The sequence below is a fragment of the Tribolium castaneum genome, chromosome 5 (genome assembly GCF_031307605.1).
Source record: "Tribolium castaneum strain GA2 chromosome 5, icTriCast1.1, whole genome shotgun sequence".
Classification (NCBI taxonomy): domain Eukaryota; kingdom Metazoa; phylum Arthropoda; class Insecta; order Coleoptera; family Tenebrionidae; genus Tribolium; species Tribolium castaneum.
This window is the reverse complement of record NC_087398.1, coordinates 14,510,760-14,536,538: the sequence shown is the minus strand read 5'-3', so window position 1 is coordinate 14,536,538 and position 25,779 is coordinate 14,510,760. Positions and strand designations below refer to the sequence as shown.

At 29.5% G+C, this 25,779-nt stretch overlaps 1 protein-coding gene across 4 annotated transcripts in view; it reads left to right on the top strand.

Annotated features, from left to right (window-relative positions):
- dysc (dyschronic) overlaps positions 1-25,779 on the top strand; it is a 154,647-nt gene that overhangs the window by 16,350 nt on the left and 112,518 nt on the right. For all 4 annotated transcript variants that reach the window (XM_064356601.1, XM_064356602.1, XM_064356600.1 and 1 more), the window contains exons 2-3: positions 12,550-12,907; positions 19,395-19,712. In XM_064356601.1, the coding sequence (XP_064212671.1) occupies positions 12,598-12,907; positions 19,395-19,712 (628 nt within the window). In that variant the 5' untranslated portion in view covers positions 12,550-12,597. The remainder of the gene's footprint in view (positions 1-12,549; positions 12,908-19,394; positions 19,713-25,779) is intronic.

Sequence of the window (25,779 nt, the reverse complement as noted above, 5' to 3'; positions counted from 1 at the left end):
TTTATTTTGTCTTCAGGGCCGTCCTAAGATACTTGGCGCTCCGATTATTAGAAATAAATAAAGGTGAAGTTATTCCGGCTGATCGAAATTCCGGATAATCCCAAGGTTTTGTAAAAAATTTTTTAAAAGCAGAGATACCTATATCAGATCTTACACTTAAAAATGACGAAAATTAAAATTATTTTGTTCTTCACATCCTTCCACGTTTCTTACGAGGTCAAAAAAATTTCTTTAGTTTCAAAATTTAGATTATTTCATTATGTATCTTCACAATACGTGATTTTTGGATAGTCGACTCTTTAATTTGTTCCAGGAATCAGATATCTAGAAAATCAGGTTTTTAAGAAATTAATTTTTTTATGAAAATCAGTCAAATTTCTGTTAAAACGAAGATTGATAATAAACAAAGTTTTCGGATAAAATTGTAAAATTGAAAATGCGTTGTGTTCCAGATAACAAGCAGGGACTATAAGATCATTTCATTCATTAATATTTTGATCTTTAGCATACTTTCATTCATCAAATCAATTAATTCCAGTTTCTAACTGGCAAAATCTAACCTAGTAAATTTGTTCAGCTCTTGATCAGTGAAAAAATTTTGAAAAAATTTAGACGGATTTTAACGTTTTTGCCTTGATTTTTGTTAGTTTTCACAAGTTTATCTCCTTAAACATTTATTACTTTGTGAAAAAATCACTCAAAGAAATTGAAAATTCCCCCACGGACATGAGCATTATTTAAGGAGTTTTGTGAAGCGATGAAGTAAACAAATTATTATTAACGGAGACATCAGCAGAACAAATCGTAATTGTCATCCGACTACCACCTGTGGTGAAATTTTCTATGTGAAAATTTTAGAATTATTGTACTTGTATTAGCTGTTTCAAAACTATAAAAACGTCAAAATTGCATTCTCTCTCAAAATTTGCTGTTATAAATTATTCTTGCACTTCAAGAAAATAATAGCTGATGTAATTTATAGTTTCAATGAGAGATCAATAACTAATTTACGATTTTATCTTATTTTAATCTTATTTAAAAGATTTATTTATTTATTTATTTATTTTTATTTATTCATTATATTTTAATCTTATTTATATTTTTTAATCTTATTTTAGTCTTATTTAAGAAAATAATTTGATAAAAGGCGACGTTGGCGGTTTTTGTTATTAATATTTGTTATTAATTTATCTCGTAATAATAGTGTTTTAACAATGGCATTCGAAAAACTGCTTTGCTTGCAATAAACTTTTGTATAATCTGAAAATTTTTCTGACAAAATTTGACTACTCACGATATTATACAGGGTGTATCAGAAATACGAACGTGTATGCTCAACAAATAAAACATTTTTTCTATTTCTAATCTTTCAGGAAAAGTTTCCTAAGTTTACTTAAAATTTGTAAAAGATAACATATTCAAACGTGTACCCGCCTATGGGTACAAAAATAAAAGTAGCGAACAATTACTATTTCCTTGGTGATAGAAACGGACAATTTAAAACAGCAATGAAAATTGTTGCTATGAATGTAAAAACATTACAAACTAATCATTAAAACATTGGCCAGCTCGGTTGCACAAAAGAAAGAAAAAAAACAGTGAAAACAATAAATAAGTATTTTGCAAAAAGTTACACAGTAAAGTTATTGTACTTGATAAGTTTTATTACATAGTAAAATTAACACATATATTTCTGTATACGAAAGTACATACTGATCCAGAAATAATGAGTCTGTTGGCAACACATTTGAAAGTATTTGTGCTCGTAATTTGCAACACTGTAACCGAATTCGATTTCTCTTGACAATTATTTAACGTACAACCCCACAAGAATGTTAAATTGTTGTTAAATGGAAGAGTACTCCATTGGTATCCTTAAAAATTTAAGTCCAGTGTTGCCAACAGACTCAGTATTTCTGGATCAGTCTCTATTATTCGAATAAGAGGTATTGACATTCTCCGTTTTTGACTTAATTTGAAAGAAAAAAAATCAAATTAAATCGTCTTAAAAATGTAAAAACAAATCAAATTCGATAACGTGAACAAATTTTTGAAAGGTGGGTGAAAAAGTAGTCATAAAAAAGACCATCTTTCTCTAAGTTTTAGCAGCAAAGCAACAAATCGTGAAAATGTAACAGTTTTACTCATTTTGAGTTTTTGTTTCTATAAGTATCTCATAAATTAAAAGTCGTATAATCGCACAGAAATCAGCGTAAGGACATTAAGAATATTAAAATAAAAAAACGATGCTTCAATGATGTTTTGCGCATAAAATTTTTTGAAAAATTTTTGATGGCCTCAAAATTATGTTCTCTTCTACTTTTTATTTTTACTTAATTAATTATTTGTTGGTAGTTGTGACATTTTTTAATGATTTTTTTGCAATAAAAGACACTTAAACATCGCTTTTTTCAAAATAGTTTAATTAATTGATTAATTAATTAAATAATTATTAATTTCTTTTAAGTATTAATTTTAGATAATAAAAAATCGCAAAAACATTTGAAATATTTTTAATTTGTTGTTATGATATCCTGTAAATTCAAAATTTTCAAATACATGTCAGAGATATAAATACAAAGAGAAAGATAAATCATAAAAAATTAAAAAAGAACACTTGAACTTAACAAATTAATCTACATAAATCAAATAAGAAACAAATTCTGGAATGATTAAATAGACTTAAACTAAGAGAAATAAAAATTTGACTAAAAAAAGTGAGTGGCATCCTTAATCATGAACAATATACGAGTATACATACTCCTAATTTTAGAAACTCAAGAAAGTAAGCGAGGTCAGGTCAGGTCATAAACAAATTTCCAAATTTTATTTGTAAATTTAGATTTACAACTTCTGTTTCACTGGAAATGTTTACATTTACAAATGGTGAAAATAAAATTTTAAGATTTTTAAATGGTATTTTTTTGGTATTTCAAGATCTCGAAGTGACTACGCTTTTGGAAATTTGTGTGGCTATTATTGTTTGAATTTTTCAAGTTTTTAATAGATTATACTTGTTTTTTAAACTTTGTATTATGACTTGAACAAAGACGCAACAGCACTCTAGTTGTAGCTTCGTTTTCCACAATCATTATTCTCAGTAAGATTTAAAATTTAACGAGCTCAGAAATCGTACGTTAATAATTTAAAAATAAATTTGAATTATCTAAAATATTAAAAAGCTTAATTAAAACCAAGAAAATTAATAGATAAAATCATACGACCAAATTGAAAACCATGGAAAACCTTCATTAAACCGAAAAACCTGAAATACTGAACTAATGAAACCTTGAATTAAAACTGAACTAAAAAAACCTTGAAAAAATCTGAAGAAACCTTACTTCTTAAAATCAAACACTCGTAAAAATCAGAATCCCAACTGAAACGAAGTGAAAAGTTAAAAAGTTTAAAATTGAACTGAAGGGAAATAAAAAACCCAAAATTTTTAAAAATCGCAACTTAAGATCAAATTTAAATTAGATTTTTTGTTTTGGTTAGAGATTATTTCATTATAGATATACAGGGTGAGTCAATAGTGAATTTCTATAAATATGAAACTAGTAATACTGAATGACAGATTAAGTGACTGAATCCTGCTGATCAGATCGGTAATCGTTAAAAAAATTTAATTTAATCTACGATTGCATTGTTCTGGGTAGTGTCAAGTTTGTCTTGACAGTTTTGCTACGGGTTATTATTATTTAAAAGATAAAAAACCAGTGTTGACTCAAATATTTTGTTTTAATCAAACGAAGTATCCAAGTAGTAGTATTTTTAGTTGCATCTTAGGACATGTCAGAAGTAACCCACTATTGACTCAGCCTGTACAAGTTACTGATACTTTGTGATGTTTTAGAGAATGAATGCTTTTCTCAGTTTTTCCGAAACCTTTTCATTTTACAGACTTTTTCGTTTTAGTATTTAATTTCCTCCCATTTTAATTTTTTTTCTTGGATTTGTATTCACTAAATCGCTTCCATAAAAACACAACATTATTATACGGGTAATACTTAGGGGCGTAACAAATTTTTTTAGTCTTCTCAAATTATTTCGACATTAGCTAGTTAATAGGTAAATCATTTGTAAAATTTTACAAGTTTTCTTAGAAAACATAGCTGTTTAAAAGAGCTTTTGACTGTGAAAACATAATAGCAAATAGCAATAGCAAAAAAATAAACAACCACTTTTTAGGGCTTTTTTTAGCAATAATCCGTAAAATGTAAAATGATTTTTGCTTAAAATAAAGCTTACAAATAAATTAACCACTTTCTAGGTGTGTTTAGGATTTTGACTATGAATTGTTTTCAGACAAATCTGAACAAAAAAACTCGGAAAATCAAAAGTAAATAACAAAGCAAAATCTGAAGTAATCTCATTGCTGAAAAATTAAAACCAAGCCTTGAACAACCAGAACTCCAGAACATGAATTTTTTACACCGATGTACGGTGGTCAAAGTTAGATTCTTTGGTTAGAAATATCGTCGTTACTATACGGGTTTTTAATACTATTATTTATTATTTGGAAGTCAATTGTTTTCTCAGTTTTTAAATGATTTGTTTATAGTCTTCATTTTACAGATTTTTTAGTTTCTGGTTTTAATATCTCTTATTTTAATTTTGTTATTTGATTCACATTCAGTAAATCACTAAAACAAAAACTATACTTTTGTCTTAAAAATTTAAATTTCGAGCAAACCTCAACTTTTATTAATTAATTTTCTCAAATCAAACAATAGTAACATGAGATAAATTTTGCTAATAATCCTAAATAAATCAATGTAGGTAAATAATTTCAATGGTGTTTTTGTTGCAAGTAAGTTAATTGGTTTTCCTCACAACCCTTAAACGTTTTTGAATATATTATTATTAAAAAGCTGAGTCCACCTTGTTTAATTTTCGAGTTTCGATTGTTGTTTGTGCACCCATTGAAAATTTACCATTTAATCCAGTGCATAAAACCTGGCGTAACTATTGTTGCAACCACCGAACTTTAATTAGTTTACTCAACTTTCGTGACACAAGAGTCAAATACAGTGGTGCTTGCAAAACGCTACACAAAGTTCTTCTTTTATCTCGTCCACTTCTGCATTTCCTCCAATCTTCTCTTTTGTGCGTAGGAGTTCTCGCAACTAAGCTTCTCTTATTTGACAGTTTCGTAACAAATTGCTTGAAAGTTTAGGGAGGGCTATAAAATATTCAGCTGCGATATGGAATCGTAGATACACTTGTTCTATCCAACACAATTTCGTGTTGTATTGATCGAAGGGAGATTCTAGATATTCTCTATTGAACTATGCTAAGAAGTTACAAGTGCCCACTTTCATGTGGTTCAAGTCGCTGCAACACACTACAAACTTGATCTGGACTCAAGCGTCTGGAAAAGATGAGGGTGTGCTCTATTCTGGCTAAGGGATTACAATGGAAGTGATTTATTAACACACATTTGGCACAGTTTGTCCCAATGAAATGGGTCAATGTGTCTGATCATTCGGCTTAAATAATGCTTTTGGAAAAATCCTCTGCTTTCGACGCTAATATTGCTATAAAACATAAAACTGGATTTGCATTGTCCATTAACTGACAAATTGATCATTTATATTACTCTCTTTTAGAGTGGAAACAGTAATGTATGATTTTGTGATTTTTAGGAATTTTACACTAATTTTATCATTGTAGGAACATTTAGCCAAAGGTAATTCTTGTGGTCTCTTCCGTTTAAGTGGCGTTATTTGTTAAAGTTCGTTGTGATGTTTGACTTTGTGGGGTGGAACGCTTTTGTGCAGGGAATTAAAGAATTATTTTTTACTTTTACTCAAAAATATTCTAAACTTGCTGTAACTGCGGACAAATATGGAACATTCATGGCAGAAATGCTGAATAAATGAAATATTACTTTAAATATTATTTAAACATAAATTGAAGTCATCCAATTGCATCTCCAAAATTTTTGAAAAATTTAATGTTTGCTTCTTTAAAACCTTCAAACTTGCAAATACAGGGTGTCTATTTTTCGAGCTCTACCATAGGAATCTCAGTTATTATAAGAGATACGAAGTCGGTTAAATTAAAGCAAAGTTGTGCATTTTTATGCTAAACAATTATCTGAATGAAAATTTGATGTCATTTTTAGTTTTCCAATTATTGAGAAAAATAAAAAATTGTAACTTTCGTTTTTATTATTTTAAGCAAAAATCAAAAAAACAATGTGAACTTTCCAGATCTAAATTTAATTAAACCTCTAAAATTTAGTTGGTTTAAAATCAAAATTGTTTTTCTAAAGCACTCTTCGCAAAAATGTTTTTTTCTTCATTTTGATCAGCATGTAAAATTTCAACTTATTATGTAATACATCGTTATAATCAGGAATAAAAATACTTTTCTAAAAGACAAAAAGGAAGAAGGGCTTCCATAAGAAAAAACAAAGTTGAGTGATATACCTCTGACATCAAGAACGATCACAGATTTAGTTTCCTTGTAAAAAAGTGCCTGAAAAACATCCTAGCTAAAAACGTCTAGTTTTTTTGGTTTTCGCTTAAAAAATAAAAACGAAAATAAAAAATTTCCGTTTTTTCCAATAATTCAAAAACTAAAAATGACATTAAATTTTCTTGCTGATAATTGTTCAGCATAAAAATGTGCAACTTTGCCCTAAATTAACCGACTTTGTATCTCTTATATTAACTAAGATTCCCATCATGGAGCTCGAAAAATCGACACCCTGTATATACAGATCACAATATCATCATACATAATGACATTAAATCATGAAAATAAATCCAAATTGTACAGAATAATCTGAAATAACACATTTTGAGCCTAATATTGCAATTTTTAGCCTTAATTCACTTGAATTAAATTGTACTCTTATTCTTTACTATTTTTTCCTTAATAATTAGATTATGTATTTATAACTCACTACGTTTGCGGAATTAAAAACGGCGGAATAATAATTTTTAGGACTGTGAAAATATACAGGATGAGTCTATATTTTTTCACTACATCTCAAAAACTAATAGTCGTATAGAAGTCAGTGTTTGCTGTTAAAAATTACTCCATATTTTTTTCTATATATGTGATTGTTTTCTCAGAATTTTTTACTTTTTTTTATAATAAAAAATAATTTATTAATGTTCGATTTATACACGTGTCATTAATTTAATCCACAAATGAGTGATTAAATGAGTGATTAATTGATCACGTGACTAAATTGAACCAATTTGATTGGTCCATTCGCATTGTTTAAATAACATTAAAACATTGTTAAATTTGAATGAAGATTTTTATAAACCGTCTCTAAGAATATTGATATCAAAAAAGTAAGAAATATGAAAATGTTAATTAATCGTAATATTATTATTAATAGTGTTATTCTAAGACAATGATGCTTAAAGTTTTCGAGCAAAAAATTCTTAATAAACTTTTGCTAGCATCAAAATTATGTACGTTTGTTTGAATTTTTGATTTTTTTAACCAATAATATGTTAGTTAATAATTTTTTAGGAATAGCGACATTTTTACGGATTTTTTGCACAAAATAACATTTAAGCATTTCTTGTTTTCAGATGACAAAAGTAACAAATTTTTGCAGCTACTTAATTACTACTACTAGTTGCAAAAATTCGTAATTAATTAATTTTATTTAAAAAAAAGTAATAGGTTATTTTTCAGATACTGCATTTTGACACTATAATGATATATCTGACGTCATTTGTTTTTGAGTAATGACTTCATTTTTTATTTTTTTAAATAGTCACTAACATTTTTGATTAGTGTTTTAGATAGTACACATTATTATCTTTTTTGTAAGTAAAAAAAAATAATCAAAAAATAACCAAAAAAATTAAAAAAAGAAGAAAAAATAAAATAGGTTTAAAACTTATCGAGAATATTAGGGACACAAAAGTTCTTGCTTTAATTTGTAAAGGGTGATTGTTTTTCTCTTTGTTTTTTGCGTTTAGGTGTCACAGTATTATACAAAATTATTGTAAAAAAAACAATTGCCACTTATAAAATAAGTCAAGAACAAAAAGATAAAACCAATTATCATTAATTGTCAATATTTTTTTTGTTTTATTAGATTATTTTTTTTTAATTTTTATTTTAAATTTTAATTTTTTTCCTTATTACCAGAAAGATAAAGATGTGTACTTACTATCTCAAACAGTGAACAAAATGTTGGTAGTCATTATTTAAAAAAATAAAATTGACCTGTTCCAGGATTTTTTGAAAACTTGACTACAATAATAAAAGTATAAATTTTGTACGTTACTAAAGCTGCGTCTAATTTATTCTTTGCCAAGTAAATGAATTAATTTGAGTGTGTGCAATTTTTTTGACAAAATATTAATTAAACATCATTTCTTATTGTTATTATTATTTAAAAAAAATCTGAAAAATTCAATAGCTTCGAGAAAAGTGGTTATTTTTATTAGATAACCAATGCTTATATTTACGTGCTTATCTATTTTTACTCAAATTTATTAGTTTTTGAAATGCAAACACAAGAGTTTAGATTTATAGATATTTAATATAATAATATTAAAACGAAGTAGGAAAATATTTGTTTGTTTCGTGTTTTACTTTGATGTTTGCAGCAATGTTTTTGTTTGATTTAATTAAACACTGTAATAATCTAATAACATTTACTTTGTTCTACTGACAAATTATTCCTGGATTTTGTGTTAACAAAACTAATAACTGGTTGTGAATTTTAGACCTAGTTTTAGGTATACAAAACTATTATCGACACGTGTTGGAATTTTGGAGCATTGAGGATTTTCGGAACTGAAACCTTTGTGCTTTCTAATATCATTGTTAAAATGTTGTTAAAATAATACACGCCATTAAAACGAATATTTCATTTTCTCCAACTGACGCAAAGCTATCAATTAGAAATAACCGGGTCAAGCCAATTTTTAACTTCCAACTCGTTGATTATTTTTCAATATGCGCAAAAATGTTAGATTACATCGAAACCGTTTCAGCTTGATGTGCTTTAGCGTCGCTTTTAGATGAATAATTGCAGTGTGAGGGGTGCTCACAGCGAACATTTGTTTGCAAAAAAATTAAACGACAAAATTAATTGTGCTTTAACAAACACGTCGATTTTTATTGATTATTATAAAATTTAGAAGTCATTTCTAATAATGAATAAATGAATGAACTCTTAAAGTCTAGTAATGAGTCTAATAAAAACACTTAACTGTTAATGTTTTTAGAAAGACAATTCAAAAAGCTTTTAGTCACAAAAACTAAGAATAGGGTGTTCTATATACAAATTTTAATTTATATAAATGTTAAGAACATTTTACCATTATTTACGGTTTCAATTACATTACGCTAAAGCTAAAACATTAAAACTCAGACTTTCCTTTTTTAAGCGGACTCCATTTTTTTATATTTCTGGTTATAGTACGATAAAAAAAAAACAAATTACAGTTTAAAACCTCTAGCTCTCAAGTCTTAATGGACACCTCCAAATAACGGACATTTCTGTTGGAACGTAACAAAAGAATTGGAAAATAATTTAAGAAAACCTCTCTACAACGGACTCTCTGTATAGCGGACGCGGCCAATAAAATTTTCCCCAATGTCATAAAAATTTATCTCTTACAACGAACAGACCGAAAAAGTGGTGATGCAAATAATGAATATTTGTTTCACGCACTATGAAAAATTGTATTTATACCGAAAATTCATAATCAAAAATCAATAATTGTATGCAAACATTTTTAGAAAAACGTGATGAAAAGATTAATAGATAAAAATGATAGTGATGAAAAGGAAATTTGGCTTAGCGCCATAGTAAACTCATGCTGAAGCTGTTCAAAAAATAGCTGAAATTATGTGTCATGTAAAAAATTATTGTAAAAAACACGCCTCCTAAAAACAATAAAAACAAAATTAAAGTTTTTAAGTACAAAATTTTGATTTCCTTTTTCAAAGATTTTGTGAAAAGATTTTTGGTTATAATATACCTAATAATATAATAACGCTGTTGTTCAGTGTTATGTTGAGGGTTTAGCAGATCCAGTTTACCTTCTGGGGTCACTTTCTCACATTCCTTTGTCACAGTTACACCCATTTGTTCATTAAAGAAGTTACACCTTTTTACATTAAAATTGCTTATCTGTTAGTGGACTCCTCTCCACAACGAACAATTAAAAATTCTTTATTGGTGTCTGCTGTTGAGATGTTTTAGAGTAATTTAAAAACCAACAAAAATAATATCAAATTCTGACTTTTTATCCAACTTTATCTAATTAAAAAAAAAATTCAACAAGACTCGAAGAAGGCAAAATTTTAATAAAATTAATTAACCTTTGATTTGCTTTTAAGGAAATTTGGGCAAAATGTGTTTCGGGAGGAAGAACGTGCTCAAAATGGGCAAAGATAAAAAAATAATTCGGTCTCTTTTATCGAAATGTTAAAAAAAACTTTATATTAAAGTATACTTAAATATACAGAAATATCAAATAACATTAGTTTTACCAAAATTGGTTGTTCTTGCACAAAAAATTAATTTTGGTTGAAAACTGGATGAAGTAGCTAATCTTATTTACACGTACTTTTAGCGAAATTTTTCTGAAATACAAAAAACTTACTTCTTATTTTTAAAACGTCTTTAAAAATTTGAAATCGCACAATTTGCATAATTCTCGGATCAACTCGGTAAAATTTTCATTTTTAAAAAACTTTGAAAGATTGAAAGTTGAAAAATATAAAAATAACACACTTTAGACCAAACTTTATAGTTTTTGGCTAATTTTTAAGATATGTATACTGCTTCAAAATGAGTTAAATCGACTGAAACAAATCAAACAAAGGTTTGGCTTAATCTTACAATAGTTATTTATGTAACAAGTCCACAAAATAGAGTTTAAGCGAATGAATCGGATTAAGGACAATGTGACGAAAAAACTAAAAGATGAGCGTAAACTTAAAAAAAACAAATTGTCGGTGATTTTTCAGTTTACTCTTAACGAAATAATTAGATATCTGGCTGAAACATTCAAAAAACTATACAGGGTGTATCAGAAATACGTGTGTTAACACGTAATAAAACTCATCGAATACAATAACTTTTCTACATAACATTTTGCAAAATTCTTATTTAAAATTTTCACTGTTTTTCTCCTTTCTTTTGTGCAAACGAACCGGTCATTGTTTAATAATGAGTTTGTATTCATAGCAGCAATTATCTTATTTTAAATTGTTTAAATTGTTCGTTTCTATCACAACGAAAATAGTTCGGCTCTCTTATTTTTGTACCCATAGGCAGGTACATGTTTCAGTATCTTATCTTTTTCCAAATTTTAAGTAAATTTTCGAATTTTTTATTGAAAAATTACAAATAGAAAGAATGTTTTATTTGTTGAGCTCTGTTACCTGTTACAATTAAGACACGTATTTCTTATACACCCTGTATAATGTAGCGAAACCTTTCAAAAAACTGATTTTAATAACTTTTTGACCAAATGGTATTTTAAAAAATTTTTGCACAACGAATTAATTTCTCATTTCTCGATATAATTTTCTGGTGTTTGAGCTAGAAGGTTTGAAAATTAACAAATACAAAATTTTGTTTTTTTTTAATTTTTTATGAAATTTGGCACAAAAACGATCTGATGCAGTTTCAGTCATTTCAAAAAACTCGTTTACCACTTTTGATGACTTATAGACTCGTCATTTTAATTTTGAGTGACTGTACATCTTTATTTATATGGACATTACCAACTCGTTCGGACACTTTGAATATACAGGCAGATTTAAAAGTGTCGGAAAACTCTCGTATGGTGGTAACTGAAAAAGACGGTTAGTTAAGCACAAAAATAGACAGAATTTTTTTTCAAGCAACTTTTTTAAATATATTTTTTAATTTGTTTTTCTTAGGAACGGTATCGATTGTTGTTCTTTTGTTTACTAAGATCTCGAATTTAATCTTTGTCGAAATTATAAGTTCTTCAATTGTGCTGCACATCATTAGACATTAATTGTTGATTTTTTCAACAGTTGTTCCCGCTAAGTAAAGTCGAAAAAATATAATCTGAAGCATCGAAGAATTAACTTAAAAAGTTTACTTTGAAGACCTATATCTTTTAATTCAGTTTGATGTCCTTTATCAGCACCCGAGAGATTGTACGGTACTTTTGAATCATACTGTATGTCGTATTAAAATTCTTTTGAAATTATAATTTCCTGCGTTTAGTTTGAAGTTTCATTAATAAACGCTTATCATCGTTGAGATAAGTGTGACATGAAACCTAATTTTTATATCGCAAGCGTTTCATTTAATCATTTTTTAATTCATCAAATGTAAACGAGTTTAGAACATTCAAACATATTTCTTTTATATTTTGCAAAATCTCGGAAAATGCTGGACAACTTGATGCGAATTGTAGCTGGGATTTGTTGGCTTTTGAACTTATTCCGTGACAAAATCCCATGCAAAAGTTTCAGTCCGCAGCAACGAAGCGTGTTGGCAAAATCGTCGCCTCGAAAGGATTTCATCTGGTGTTTTTTGTTGATTCGTTTAATTTTTGTTGGCAGCTAACGTACTCGTGACGATTGCACGTTGGCTAGGAAGTAGCCCGAGGGATGCGCGCTGGGGAGGAATACTCTGAGCTGGCTGATCTAGGCAGCTCATATTTAGGAGGAGGCCGCTACGGAGGCACCGCTTGGACTCGCACCCCGGGAAGGGCGCGGACTAACACAATGCCTGCGGAGGCCGAGGATGTGCTCGACCCCAACGGCAGCCCCAGGGGACACTCCAGGAGCCGCTCCGGGCTGTACTACTCTCCTCCCGGCACTTCCTACACTATCGTCGAGAGGCCGTCGTCTGTGATGCACCACCACTCTTCCAGGGACTACAATACGCAGCACTATAACACCCTCACGAGTCCCAGGGGTAGGTACACTGCACATCACTTTTTCAAAATTATCGGAAAAATAAATCTATCGAAAATATCACAAAGTAATAATACAGGGTGTCTCAGCTAAGATTTTCGAGCTTAATATCTCAGTTATTTGTCAACGGATTGTTATGAAATTTAGAATGCACGTATTTTAGGAGGTGGTTTTTCAATTAGGGGCAAAAAATGACCTCAAGTTAAAAAATTAAATTTTGAAACACATTTCTTTTATTCAAAATTAAGCCAAATTACCGTTGGATCATTAAACGCCGAAAAATAAATGGCCACACAAAAAATTAACCAAATCGCTCGGCTGATCCAAGAAAAAAATTAAATTTTGTTGTTAAAAACTTAATCCAAATTTTGATAGTAATTTAAGCAGTCACCTATGCGGCATTTTGTGTACCACTGAAAAAAACTGTCAAAAGTGTGTGCGCTGTCAGAAAAGTAAAATTGTTTTAATTTGGTGATATTACTTTAATAACCAACAACAGTAGCTGAAATTTCTGTGTTGTTGGTAAAGGAATTAATATTCGGCTATGGAAAGTGTCGTTGGACTTTTTGTGAAATGTTATTTAAGAAATTTAAAGTTCAAAGAATCGTAAATAATTTGAAGACACAGGAAGCGCACCTGAACTAAATTAAGTGAGGACAAAACACGTCACTGAAAACGAAGCAATAGTTGACGCTGTAATTCAAGCTTTTGAAGAGAATCCAATCAGCAGTGTACGAAACATTTCCAAAGTTCTGAATGTTCAAGTGTCTAGAATTTTTCAGTTGTTCAGTCTTTTAGTCTTTTTTGAAAGAATTAAAGCATCCAGTACCAAAAGTAAGTCAAAAATATTGTTTTTTAACTTTGTATGGGTGAGAGATAATTGTGAAATGTCCCTTGCGTGACAGTTACGTTTCTGCAAGTAGGGTTGTCCAAAATTCAATGGTAGTGCTCATTTGTCTCATAGAGATCTACGCTTTTGCATCTGTACCTACGTTTAACAGTTTATTTCTCATTTTTCTTGCAAAACAGACGTCTTCCACGAACGAGTTTTTTCTGACAGCATTTTTCACTGACGATAAATTTTTTAATGTAAGTCTTAAAAAGTTTAACATTTTAAAAAGGCATGTAAAAATTACGTTTTTAACACTTGAGTTGTTGCATTAATTGGATTTTAATCTTTATCTTCTAAAATATCTGCACTTTAAATTTCATAAAAATCCGTTGTCAAATATCTGAGATATCAGGCTCGAAAGTCTTAGCTGAGACAGCCTGTATACGAGTACAAAGCTTTCATTTTAAAAGGAGCCAGTTTCAATAATGTTTGACAATGACCAAATTTATTTTCAAGCAAAAACAGGTCGATTAGGATTGCGAGGAGAAACTTCAAAACCAGCATTAGTTACATTTTAGGTTTCATCTCTTAATCGCTAGCCACCCCTACTTTAAAATTTTAAGTAACATTTCCTACTTTTTCAAACATTTTCGGAAAGAGAACAAATTTGCGTATGTAACTGTCAAAGAAAAAATTTTTTTGTCGATTCGTTTTTTAGTTAAGGGTGGTTATATTTTTAAAATTTTTAATCGTAGTAGGCCATGATTTGAATCCAATTTAATACTCATTTGCACTCTGTCTCATATTTTTCAAAACGCAGCGAATACTGTTACAGATAGATGCAAGGAAAATGTTATGAAGAAAATTGTAGAGAATTAAATTTCCTACAAAAAAGTCTGGGAGACCATATGGTTATCTTCAACCCTTTAGAGCTCAAAATCGTTTAAATACGTATTTGCTTCATTTCGCTGGTGGTCAACTAATGCAAAGTTCATTTTTATACCTAAACCAGTGAAGATAAAAATGTGGTGTTACAGACCACGTTTTAGAAAATTTAGTTCTATTCAACTTTGTTGCTTAGACATTTTTTTGTATCTTTAACCGTATTCACAGAGTTCGCAAAAATACAGGAAGGTTTAAAAAGATGTTGCCAACCGTTAGGGTTGTATAGCTGTCAACAAGACATACATTCTTTGCTTATAAACCCTTAGTTGCAAATGCGCCGTTTAATCAGTTTATCGGTTGTTTAAGCAACCTATTTGAATGTTAAGAAACATTACTTAAAAAAATAAGTTTTTAATTCAATTTAGGATGATTCTTAAATAGACCGACACAATTTTTTCACGGCCTTCCAAGAATAAGTAGAGACGATCTGTACCATATTTACGTTTTTATTTCCTAGGGGCAGAAAGCTAAAAAAAACTAAATTATAACAATGTCAACGTTGCATTTTCTTTCAAAATTAGTTGTTATAAATTATCCATGCACTTTAAAAAATCAATAGCTCATGTAATTTTTAGTTTTAATGAGAAATCTAGTCATTAATAAATATTTTACAATTTTATCAACTTTATTTAAAAAAATATTCGGTAAAACACTTAGACCAAGAATTTTTTTACTATTTATCCCAGCATGTACTCATTTGATACTACTATGTGTAGAATTTTGTCGGTCTGTGTACGAATCACATACAACAAACAAGAGGTATATGCATTTCGATATAGTTACATACAGGGTGATTTAAAAGTCTCGGACATGTAAATGAACATGTAAATGAATTAAAAATGAATTAAAAGCTCTTATGATAAAAATCGTTTGAACTTTATTTGCGAGATTTATGGCATTTCATATGATATGTTGACAAATATTAACAGATATCTGTTGAAAAAAATCACATTTTTGTGTCTTATGAATCTTACACTGTTCAAATTATTAAGAAATTGTTAAATTTAACAGTAGATTAAATCCGACAATATTGTTTAAAAAAATACGACAGTTTATAAGGCAATTAATAAAAAAAATGAAAAAAGTAAAAATTGAATTGTTTGGAAAAAAGCTGAATTTATTTTTATGCTTAGATGAACGTCTTCTATCACCATTTGAAACATGTTCCAACATTTCCGAATCATTATGTATTTTACCCCCAACTTCTTAAACAAGTTATCGTTAGATAAATTCTACCGGTTTCTATGGAAACACCAATCAGATCATCTCTACCTTAGTAACTTTAGTTTAAGAAACCGGGGTTAGTAACCTTTATAACATTTTTGAAAAGAGCTTTCTTAATTCAGTAATGTAATGTAATGTAATGTAATGCATTTTAATTAAAAAGTAAAAGAATTTAAAATTTGGGTTTTTGTTCTACAAAAGATGATAAAAATACCTTAATAGTATTTTAGGTTTTGCAAAGTTCTGTTAACAATTAATTAAAATATTAGAAGAAATATGTACATTTATGGTAGAAAATCAACAAACACTTACGATCAAAAGGAATGACACCTCTAAAACCGCAGCCATAAAACTTTTCGATATGATACGGTTAATATGTACGTTTGGCTAAACTAGCTGGATATTGTGGAAACTAGCTGCACAATTTGCAAACTTACCCATTTGTTGATGTTTATGACCGAAAAGACTTTAGGCGCCCTTCTGCTACTCGTCCCGGTTGGTCGGGATGTCATTCCTTTCGATCTTGACTGTACACATTAAACACTTTTCTAAAGGTCATTTTTTTCTCAATTAAGTGATGTGAAATATGATAGCGCTCAGCTCCATTTGCGTGTGCGTCATCTGACAGTTCTGTCACTACGTTTACATAGCAGGGCCATAGCGGTGACAAACTATCAAATATTTTTTGAGGTTACGAAGTGTTTAAATTATGAGTTGTTACAAAAAATACAGATTCACAAAACAAGAACTAATAAACGCAGAATCAAAAACCTAACGAAACGCAAATCACAAAACACAATAAACGAACAGAAAATACTTGCGATTAACACCGATAACACTTTCGACAACCATGCGACGACGTCTATAATTTACTGTCAATGTCAGGTTGACAAATTCGTGACACTTAACGGTGTTGTCGAAGTGCACATGTATATTAATGTTCAAGGATACCACCCTCAGATACCCCTTAGTTGTTTAAATTTGCATTGTTTTTGACAATTTTTTTACAGCTTTGTGTTGGTAATGAAAAAATGAAATTGATGACGCACACGCAAATCGAGCTGACCGCCACTTTATTTAAATAAAAAATAATGTCACGGGCCTAAGCTCGTTGTAGGGGTTAAGATAAACGACAAGTAGAAAATAGGTATCAATGAAAACACCAGCTCATACCTAGACACCTGACAACTTTAAGCATCTATTCAACATTTTTTTTGTAGGAACATTTTAATTTAAAACACGTTGCTATCGGAAACGTGTTTTAGAATAGTTTTTAGAATCTAAGATGTTACCAACAAAAAATATATTTATTGCCTATGACTACAGTGTTAGGTACTTCTCGTAATTCTAAGGGTAGGGCACAGGTCACATTCTCCGAAAATCTAGACTCCCCAAAATTACTAAAGAACCTCATCAATCGGACTAACCTCCGCTCCTCATATTCCGTCAGTGTTATTAAGCTTCGATAGGTTGATTTTCCTAAAACGACGGTCACCGTTCTTTATGGAATTTACCAGCAGCAAATCCGACCTTACGAAACTTTACTAATTACGGAGGTTTGATCCCCTTTATGACAATAAGAAATTGCTACAAATTATTTTTTAAAGTTTTTACTCCATAGGGGGTGTTTCGATACATTTCGAAAAAATTCGAAATATTAGGAGAAATTAGACAATTTCTGTTTATTTGTATTCTATTAGCGGTTTCGCCAACGTCGCATTTTACCAAATTATTTTTTCAAAAAAGATTGATGAAATTGTAAAATAGTTATCAATGATTAGATCTCTCATTGAATGTATGAATTACATTAGCTATATTTTTTTTAATGCATGAACAATAATTAATACAACAGCTAATTTTGAGAGAAAATGCGACGTTGGCGTTTTTATAGTTTTGAAACAGCTAATAATTGGCCAACTATTTCCCAATAATTCCCAAAAATTTTATTCAACATACCTATTCCTAAGTTAATAAAGAAAATTTTGAACGTCTTTTGTCAAGTAAAAAAATGAACAAAATGAAACTGCAGGATTTTTTTCCAATGTGATGATCCACCAGCGAATAAAGAAAAACAAATGCTATTCTCGAATATTGTTTTTCGTATGGTGTTTAAAAATATCAAATCCCCAAAACGAGGGTAGAAATTTTAAAAATATTTTGAATGATAGAATTTAAATACATACTATTTTTAGCCAATACATTTTGGTAAACCATTTTTAGGATATTAAGCTGGATTCATACTTTTTAGCGCTCTGTTTTAGCAGACTACTACGAAAATAATGTTTATGTATACAAAACAAACAAACCTTTTATTCAACCACGCATAAAACGAAAACAAGAGTTTCAATAAAGAATGTTATCACTTATTTTACCTTAGTTTTACAAAAGTTTTGTATTTATTGTCATTACTGCTTTAATTAATATTTTAGGAATTTGGATGGTATCATTATAAATTTTTATGTCTTTATTCACTTTGAATTTATTCGCTTTTATAATTTATTCACAATTTAAGTGCATGAGGACATGATGTTATTGACACTAAAAATAATGGCAACTGCTCAATAATACAAGAAAGTACTGAAAAATTTAAGCATCGTACGACCTTTCTCATAATTTTTCAAGAAATTGCCGAAAATACAAGTTTATCGAAAGATTGACGAAATTAGTAGATAGTTTAATTCAACCGAATAAACCCATCTCCCACGCACACGCTTCCTTGCGTAGGCGTTTCCATCCTTTTTTAAAGATTACAAACCCACACAACTCGACTCAGAGGATCAAACGAATCAATACAGCATCCAAAATTCCGCTTTGTTGTAGTGTTTCGAATTCTGTCTCGGTTTTATTAATATCCTTTTATTGCTCGAAATAAAAGCTAAAGAAACGTGCAATAAACTCTTACAGTTTACTCACCGGTAGCACGTTACGAGCGTGCCAAATTGCAGTATTTTAGAGGTGCTTTCAGTATCAATATGTCGTGTGTGTTTTCATCCGATCGAAAGGAATTTTTTTCAAAGTGCGGTCAGGATTAGTAAACAACGTGTTGTGCTTCATGAATAGGACGTGATTCTTCCTATTTGCTTACAGCAAAACAAGTTTCGTGCTATTTGCTTTCAGGAGATAATCAAGGTTGTTTAAGGAAGTGTGTTGGTTGATTTATTCGCGCGATAAATCCAACGTATCACCGATTTCGGTGAGAAATAAAAGTTGTGTTAATTAAACCGCATAAACTTTAAAAAAAGTTTAGATTTATACGCAAAGTTGCAAAAAATACGTTTGGCGCCTGTTGAAATGCTGCTTCCAGACCCGGCGCCTCCACCAAAATTAGCCAAGCGAAAAACGCGATGGAAAATCAATGAAATTATTTATAACTTTTCGACAAATTTAAACAGGATTATCACGTCCCGTTGTTTACTCAGCCCGAGTTATTTTAGTCTAAATGGCCACATAAATCTCCAAGTCCATTTATTTGAAACGTTATTTCCAGGTACGTATCTGGGGTCAAATCCGAATTTCAGCACGGCAAGCAGAACAACACCAAGTAATAACAAGAAACGGCCGATTTCTCCAGAACAAGTTCTTCGTTTATTCGGTAGCAATAATCAATCAAACACTAAATTAAATCCAGAAAGGCCGCGAAGGTCTCCAGCTAGCAGTCCTCCTTCTACCACACATCAAGTTAATTATAGAACTCCCTATGGCCCTAGCATCCATGAGCTGGCAACGAGGACCGTCACGATGGTCAGGGACCCACAGGATGGGACCCATGGATTCGGGATTTGTGTCAAAGGAGGGAAAGACGCAGGTAATACTACACAACAAAAATATGTTTTTTCTGGTTCATGGTTTTAAATAGGTACAGTCGAACAAAGTGAAAATGACGCCTCAATAATAAACCGCCAGCAGGCGGGATCGTAAATTATCCGGTTGCAAACTTGACGTAGTTTCAAGATAAACTTCTCTAGGAACCGGTTCACAGGAAGCAAAATGAAAATTTAATTCAGAATTAAGCTAATTCGAATTAAGTTTCCACCTATTTTGCATTGACAATCGACAAGTTATTTAAATGAAAATGTTGAGTTTTTTTAATAAAAAATGCAACAAACCATTTTTTAAAGAAAATTATGCATGAAAAAAACAAATTATTATTGACTTTTTTCAACTTTTTTTCAAAATAAAATTGTTCGAAGTATGGTAGCGCTCAGCTCCATTTGCGTGTGCGTCATCTGACATTTCTGTCACTACGTTTACATAGCAGGGTCATAGCGGTGACAAACTATCAAATATTTTTTGAGGTTACAAAGTGTTTAAATTATGAGTTGTTACAAAAAATACAGATTCACAAAACAAGAACTAATAAACGCAGAATCAAAAACCTAACGAAACGCAAATTACAAAACACAATAATCGAACGGAAAATACTTGCGATTAACACCGATAACACTTTCGACAACCATGCGACGACGTCTATAATTTACTGTCAATGTCAGGTTGACAAATTCGTGACACTTGACGGTGTTGTCAAAGTGCACATGTAAATTAATGTTCAAGGATACCACCCTTAGATAGCCCTTAGCTGTTTAAATTTGCATTGTTTTTGATAAATTTTTTATAGCTTTGTGTTGGTAATGAAAAAATGAAATTGATGACGCACACGCAAATCGAGCTGACCGCCACTATACCTAAGCTTTCTCCATTTTCAACTTGATTTTATGTAAAATAACAAATGACTTAAACAAGAGGAAGGTTTATTTCCACGTGTGCGTTTAGAAATCAAAATTAAAATTTATTTCAGAATTAAACTAATTCAAATTAAGTTGCCAATTATTTTGCATTGACAAACTAGCGGCAAGTTAATCACGAATTAAAAATCTAGTAGCATTTTATGTAGGCCAGCTTTAAATTTTCTACTAATAATTTTGTAATTGTCATTAAAAACGAACCAAAATTATTATTTTAATTTAACCGGAAAAAAAAAACAAAATTATTTGAATTGGTTTAGTTTTGCTACAATTCTACTACTTTTAAAATGAAATAAAAATGTTTAGGATCGGTTTATAGAAAGATATTTATCAATGTAACAATTTTTTTCATAAACTGTTTGCCTAAATTAAATTAAGTAACATAATTTTTGTACGAAATAGGCTTTCTTAAACTTTAAACTTAATTTTATGTAAAACAATAATATTTGACATGCTTTAATATGTAATTGTGATTTAATATTTAATCATAGTGCTAATTTTTTTTAAACGTAAGCTAATAAATCACAGAAATATGTCAAAAATAACGAAAAAATCACAAAATTTTAAAAGTTAAATTAAATTTTAATGGCCTGTTAATAGAAAGCTTTGTTAAAATTTAATTTGTTGTCAAATGTTAACAACACGAATGGACTAATCAAATTTGTTCAATTTGGTCACATGATCAGTTAATCACGCATTTAACTGCTGATTAACTTAATGACGCTTCTATAAACCGACGGTTTACAGAAAACGAAATTAAGATTTAGTTCAGAATCAAACTAATTCGAATTAAGTTGCCATTTAAAATGCATTGACAAATGTCAAGTTAATCGCGATTAAAATCTAATTGCAATTAAAATGTTCTGTAAGCCTGCTGTAAGTAATTTATAAAAATTAATAACTTACCTATTTTTATTTTCTGAAATTTTTAAAGTGCAATATTTGGAACTAATTGTTATTAAATAGTCTCAACTCATTTACGCTTCAACTAAAACGTTTTTCTAGGTTTGACATCGAAACAAATTAGATTTGAAGCAGTTTATGTAAAGTTTGATAAAACTATTATGCGAAAATTATATTTTTTAAACACTGATAAATAAAAATAAACATAAAACATGGCTGACTTTTTGGGTGTTAACTTTTTCATAAAAAAATACATTTTTTGAATTTTTGGAATGCTGAATTAAATTTTAATTGCACTTTAAGTAAACTGGCTCCTAAAGAATTTATCTTGAAACTACGTCTAGTTTGCAATTTGATACCTAAATTTCACAATTTTTGAAAAAAATATGGACATGAAAATTTTTCATTAGCTCTTGTTTCTACGATAAGCATTAACCCATAAAGAAATTGATTTAATCAAAGGCAATAATTGCTATAATATGTTTTCATAAACTTAGAGCTTCAAAAATTAATTAAATAGAAATAAATTAAAGAAAGATATCTAAAAGTACATTTTAATTAACAAAGTTGTCAAAGGTATTAACTCACTTTTGTGGCAATCTAATCGAAAAATTGTAAATGTTACTGACATTTTTGATAAATTAAATGTTTGAAACTTAATTTAAAAACCAGCCACAAGTGGATTTAATTACCTAAGTAGGTTTCGTATCTTGAGAATAAGAGTTAATCAGAACTTTTTATGGTGATTTTCTTGTTTAGCTAGACAAAACACTTCGGAAATTTTTGTTGTTGCGTTGTGAATTGGCCTAATTTGCATTTGAAAAGAAACCGTTTGAGTAGGTGCCAATTGTTCAACAGATGAAAGAAATCGAGTAATTTTAAAATGATCAGTTTTGCAATTAATACAGTTCTAGTTTGTGAATGATTATTATTGGAAGAGAACAAACACGTTTAATTTACTGCTTCTGGAATAGAGCGGATTACCATCTATCTGCTTAGAATTTCAAATGAATACTTATATCGCGTGCACACATTTTTGTGTATTTATTCCTGTACAAGTCGGCGATTAAAATAGTTTTTCCGCTATTTTTTACCACGATTTATTACCACCAAGCTTCGACAAACGGCCTCATTCAATGTGTCAGTCAATACTTCAAAAAAAATACAAGTATCTATTTACCAAAAGAAACTTCGAAAAAATTATATAAAATTAAAGGTAGGTTTAATTCTGACGCTTTTGAAACTTGAATTGGTCGATTCTATTTATTTATTTTATGAATTAATTAATTTAAAAAATGTATGACACAGAAATTAATAATACTGGAGAATTTGTTTGACGGTGCGTTGTCATAATTTTTGAAGGCGATTCTCTAAAAAAATATTTGAGTTTAAATACCATGTGATCATTTCAATTTATAATTAGACTAGGCTTAATCAGTTTTTTAATTGTGATGAAAAGGCCAATTGTGATAATTAATCAAGTTGAAGGGTCAAATAATTATGTTTTTGAACGATAAGGATACATTTTTTACCTCAGTTTGTACTTGTTTATTAATCACAAAGACACAAAACCGCCTACTCGCATGTTATTACTTTTGGTTACAATTTATATTGTTCTGTGAGCATTATTGTTACAACAGTGAAACTAAAATGAGTTGTTTTATGCTAAAGAGTCAAAATATTTTAAGCCAGAGAGAACAGTGGTCTCTTAAATTAATTAAAAACAAAGGCACTGTCATTTGTCACAGATATTTGCTAATTTATAAACTAAAAACATTGTTAACACAAATAATATGCGCATAACAACTTTCTAATAGAGATATTTGAGTGTTTTTAGGATTTCAAAATTCTATCGTTGGAAAATCTATACCAAAGTTAATCATAATACTCGTAACTCCACCAAGTTTATACAAGGATTTGAACAAATTGGAGTTATTTTGCTGTAATAAAGACGTTTCTTATTTTTAAAGCACTTTCTTAACATCCAATAACTTTTAAGCTTTCTGTAAAGAACGTTTAAATAATAATGACATTTTTAACTTTGAATTCCGTTTAAAAATCTGATGATATTCTTTCTTCTTTAAAAAGTTTCACTACAAATTTTAGTTTTACCTGATATATTTAAGTTACCTTCTGTAATGATAATTCATAAAAAGATGGACAAAAGTGACTTAAGTAACTATCGACGTATTTCTTTAAGTAATAATTTTAGTACTTTTTTTTGCTTTGAAAAGCTTACTTACAGTGTAGGTAGTTACTCTCTATGTTAAAAAATACACATGTAGCGAACAACATTGTTTTGTGTCGGGTAGATCTATTGTAACAAATCTTTCTGACAGTACCTTTAAATTTAGATGTTGGCTTGCAACTTGATGTTTTCTATGCAGACTTTTCAAAACCTTCGATTGTGTAAATTTTAATATTTTACTTTCTAAATTTTATTATTTTGATTTTTCCAAATCTCTTATAAAATTTCTTCAGTCGGTAAGTCAGAATAACAATAAATAATTTTGGCTATGTTTAGATAAGGTACATTTTTAGGACATGGGTGTTACGTACTTTTGATTCCAAGTTAAGTTCATTTGTTACCTTTACATATCCTGACAAGTTGGAAAATCTAGGTTTTGTTTTTAAATATTTGGCGTATAAGGAATATGGGGTTTATCCTCCAATTAATTTTTTACAGGAGGCACTTTTAAATACATTTTTATTGTCTAGTCTAGAAACTAGATTCAAATCTGCAGCAGGAATGATTCTTTAGTTTTTGTGTACCAGGCCCAAATTTTAAAAGTATCTGTTTTAAAATTTTGCTACAACTATTTAATACACAGTTAATAATAATAATGACATAAAGATATTATTAATGTAATTTATTATTAGCTGAAAATTTCACTTTTCGACTATACAAACCATTGTTGAAATTTTTAACGTTTAAAGCCCGATTTCTAGACTAGTTGCTAAAATAGTGCGTATCTAATTGGCGTGGTTGTTTCTCTAGCCTAAGCTAGATATCTTTTTTTTGTAATAAGACAGAGACGCTCAACTGTTGTTGTTTTTACAAAGATAATTGTAAGCCTATAAGGGTCTTAATAATCTTAGGCGACGGGTTTATTGACCAGAGGGCCGTTTAGACCCGAGAGACAGTACGTTGCCCAATAATTTCCGTGATAGATAAATAATGAATACTTTTCAATAAAATAAATTTTGACAAAAAATAAATTTTTTGACAATTTTTAGCATTTTTTCTTTTTTAAAAAACAAGCCAAAATAAAAAATGTTGGTTCCGGCAAAGTCTGAAACAATCCACAAGAAGGAATGAGTTGAATGTTTAAAAAAAACAAGGGGTAAAAGTTCCAAGGGAACAATGGCTATACCTTTATCTCTACTATAAATTAGTAAGAAATAAAAAATCTAAGTTACTCTTAAGACAGTTTTCAAAACATTTCGACTGCAACTCTCCCAAAAAAATGCACCAAAGTTTATACTTCCTTGTTTTAAGTTGACTCAGTTATATTGTTTAATCTTTTTGGTTTAGGTGATTTCTGAAGAATGTTTTCTTTCGTGACATCAAATTATTTTAATATAAAAAAGTCCAAAAATGTGAAAAAATGTAGGGTGTTTTATTTACAAAACATAAGTTTATGTTGGAGCTGATTTCTAATACCTTGTATTTTTTAAATTAATTTTAAGCATCTTTAAATGTTGTACACATTTAGTGAAATATTTTACTTCACCAACTTGTTGGAAGATCTACAAGCTGTTCCATCTAAACCCCATATTAGAAGTATTGAAAGTTCTAATAAAGATATGATTTGAAAGTTGGTACTCAGCCATAATCCGTTGAGTTCTGCCCAATGAAAATATTTTCAAGATGACGACATTTCCGGTTATCCCGGATGTCGTTATCAACTTTCTTATTTTAATGTTTTTCACTGCGTTTTTGGATTAACTGAGTTATTTTAAGGCCGTTTTTATCAGCTCTCTTTATACCTAAGTTTAAGCGTTTTTGAGGTATTTAAAAATTTTTGGATTTGCACCTGTCACTTAAAAAATCGGTATTTTTCTTAGTGTTAGAAATTTCGAAATTCCAGTGTGTTCAAAATTGTAAAAGAAGTTAATAAACTTAAAAATTTTAAGGCTAAATTTGGACTGCAAGTACCCATCACTTATTTTCTTAAGTGGGATGTCTCAATTTTTATTTTACTACATGGAGGTGAATTTTTTTCT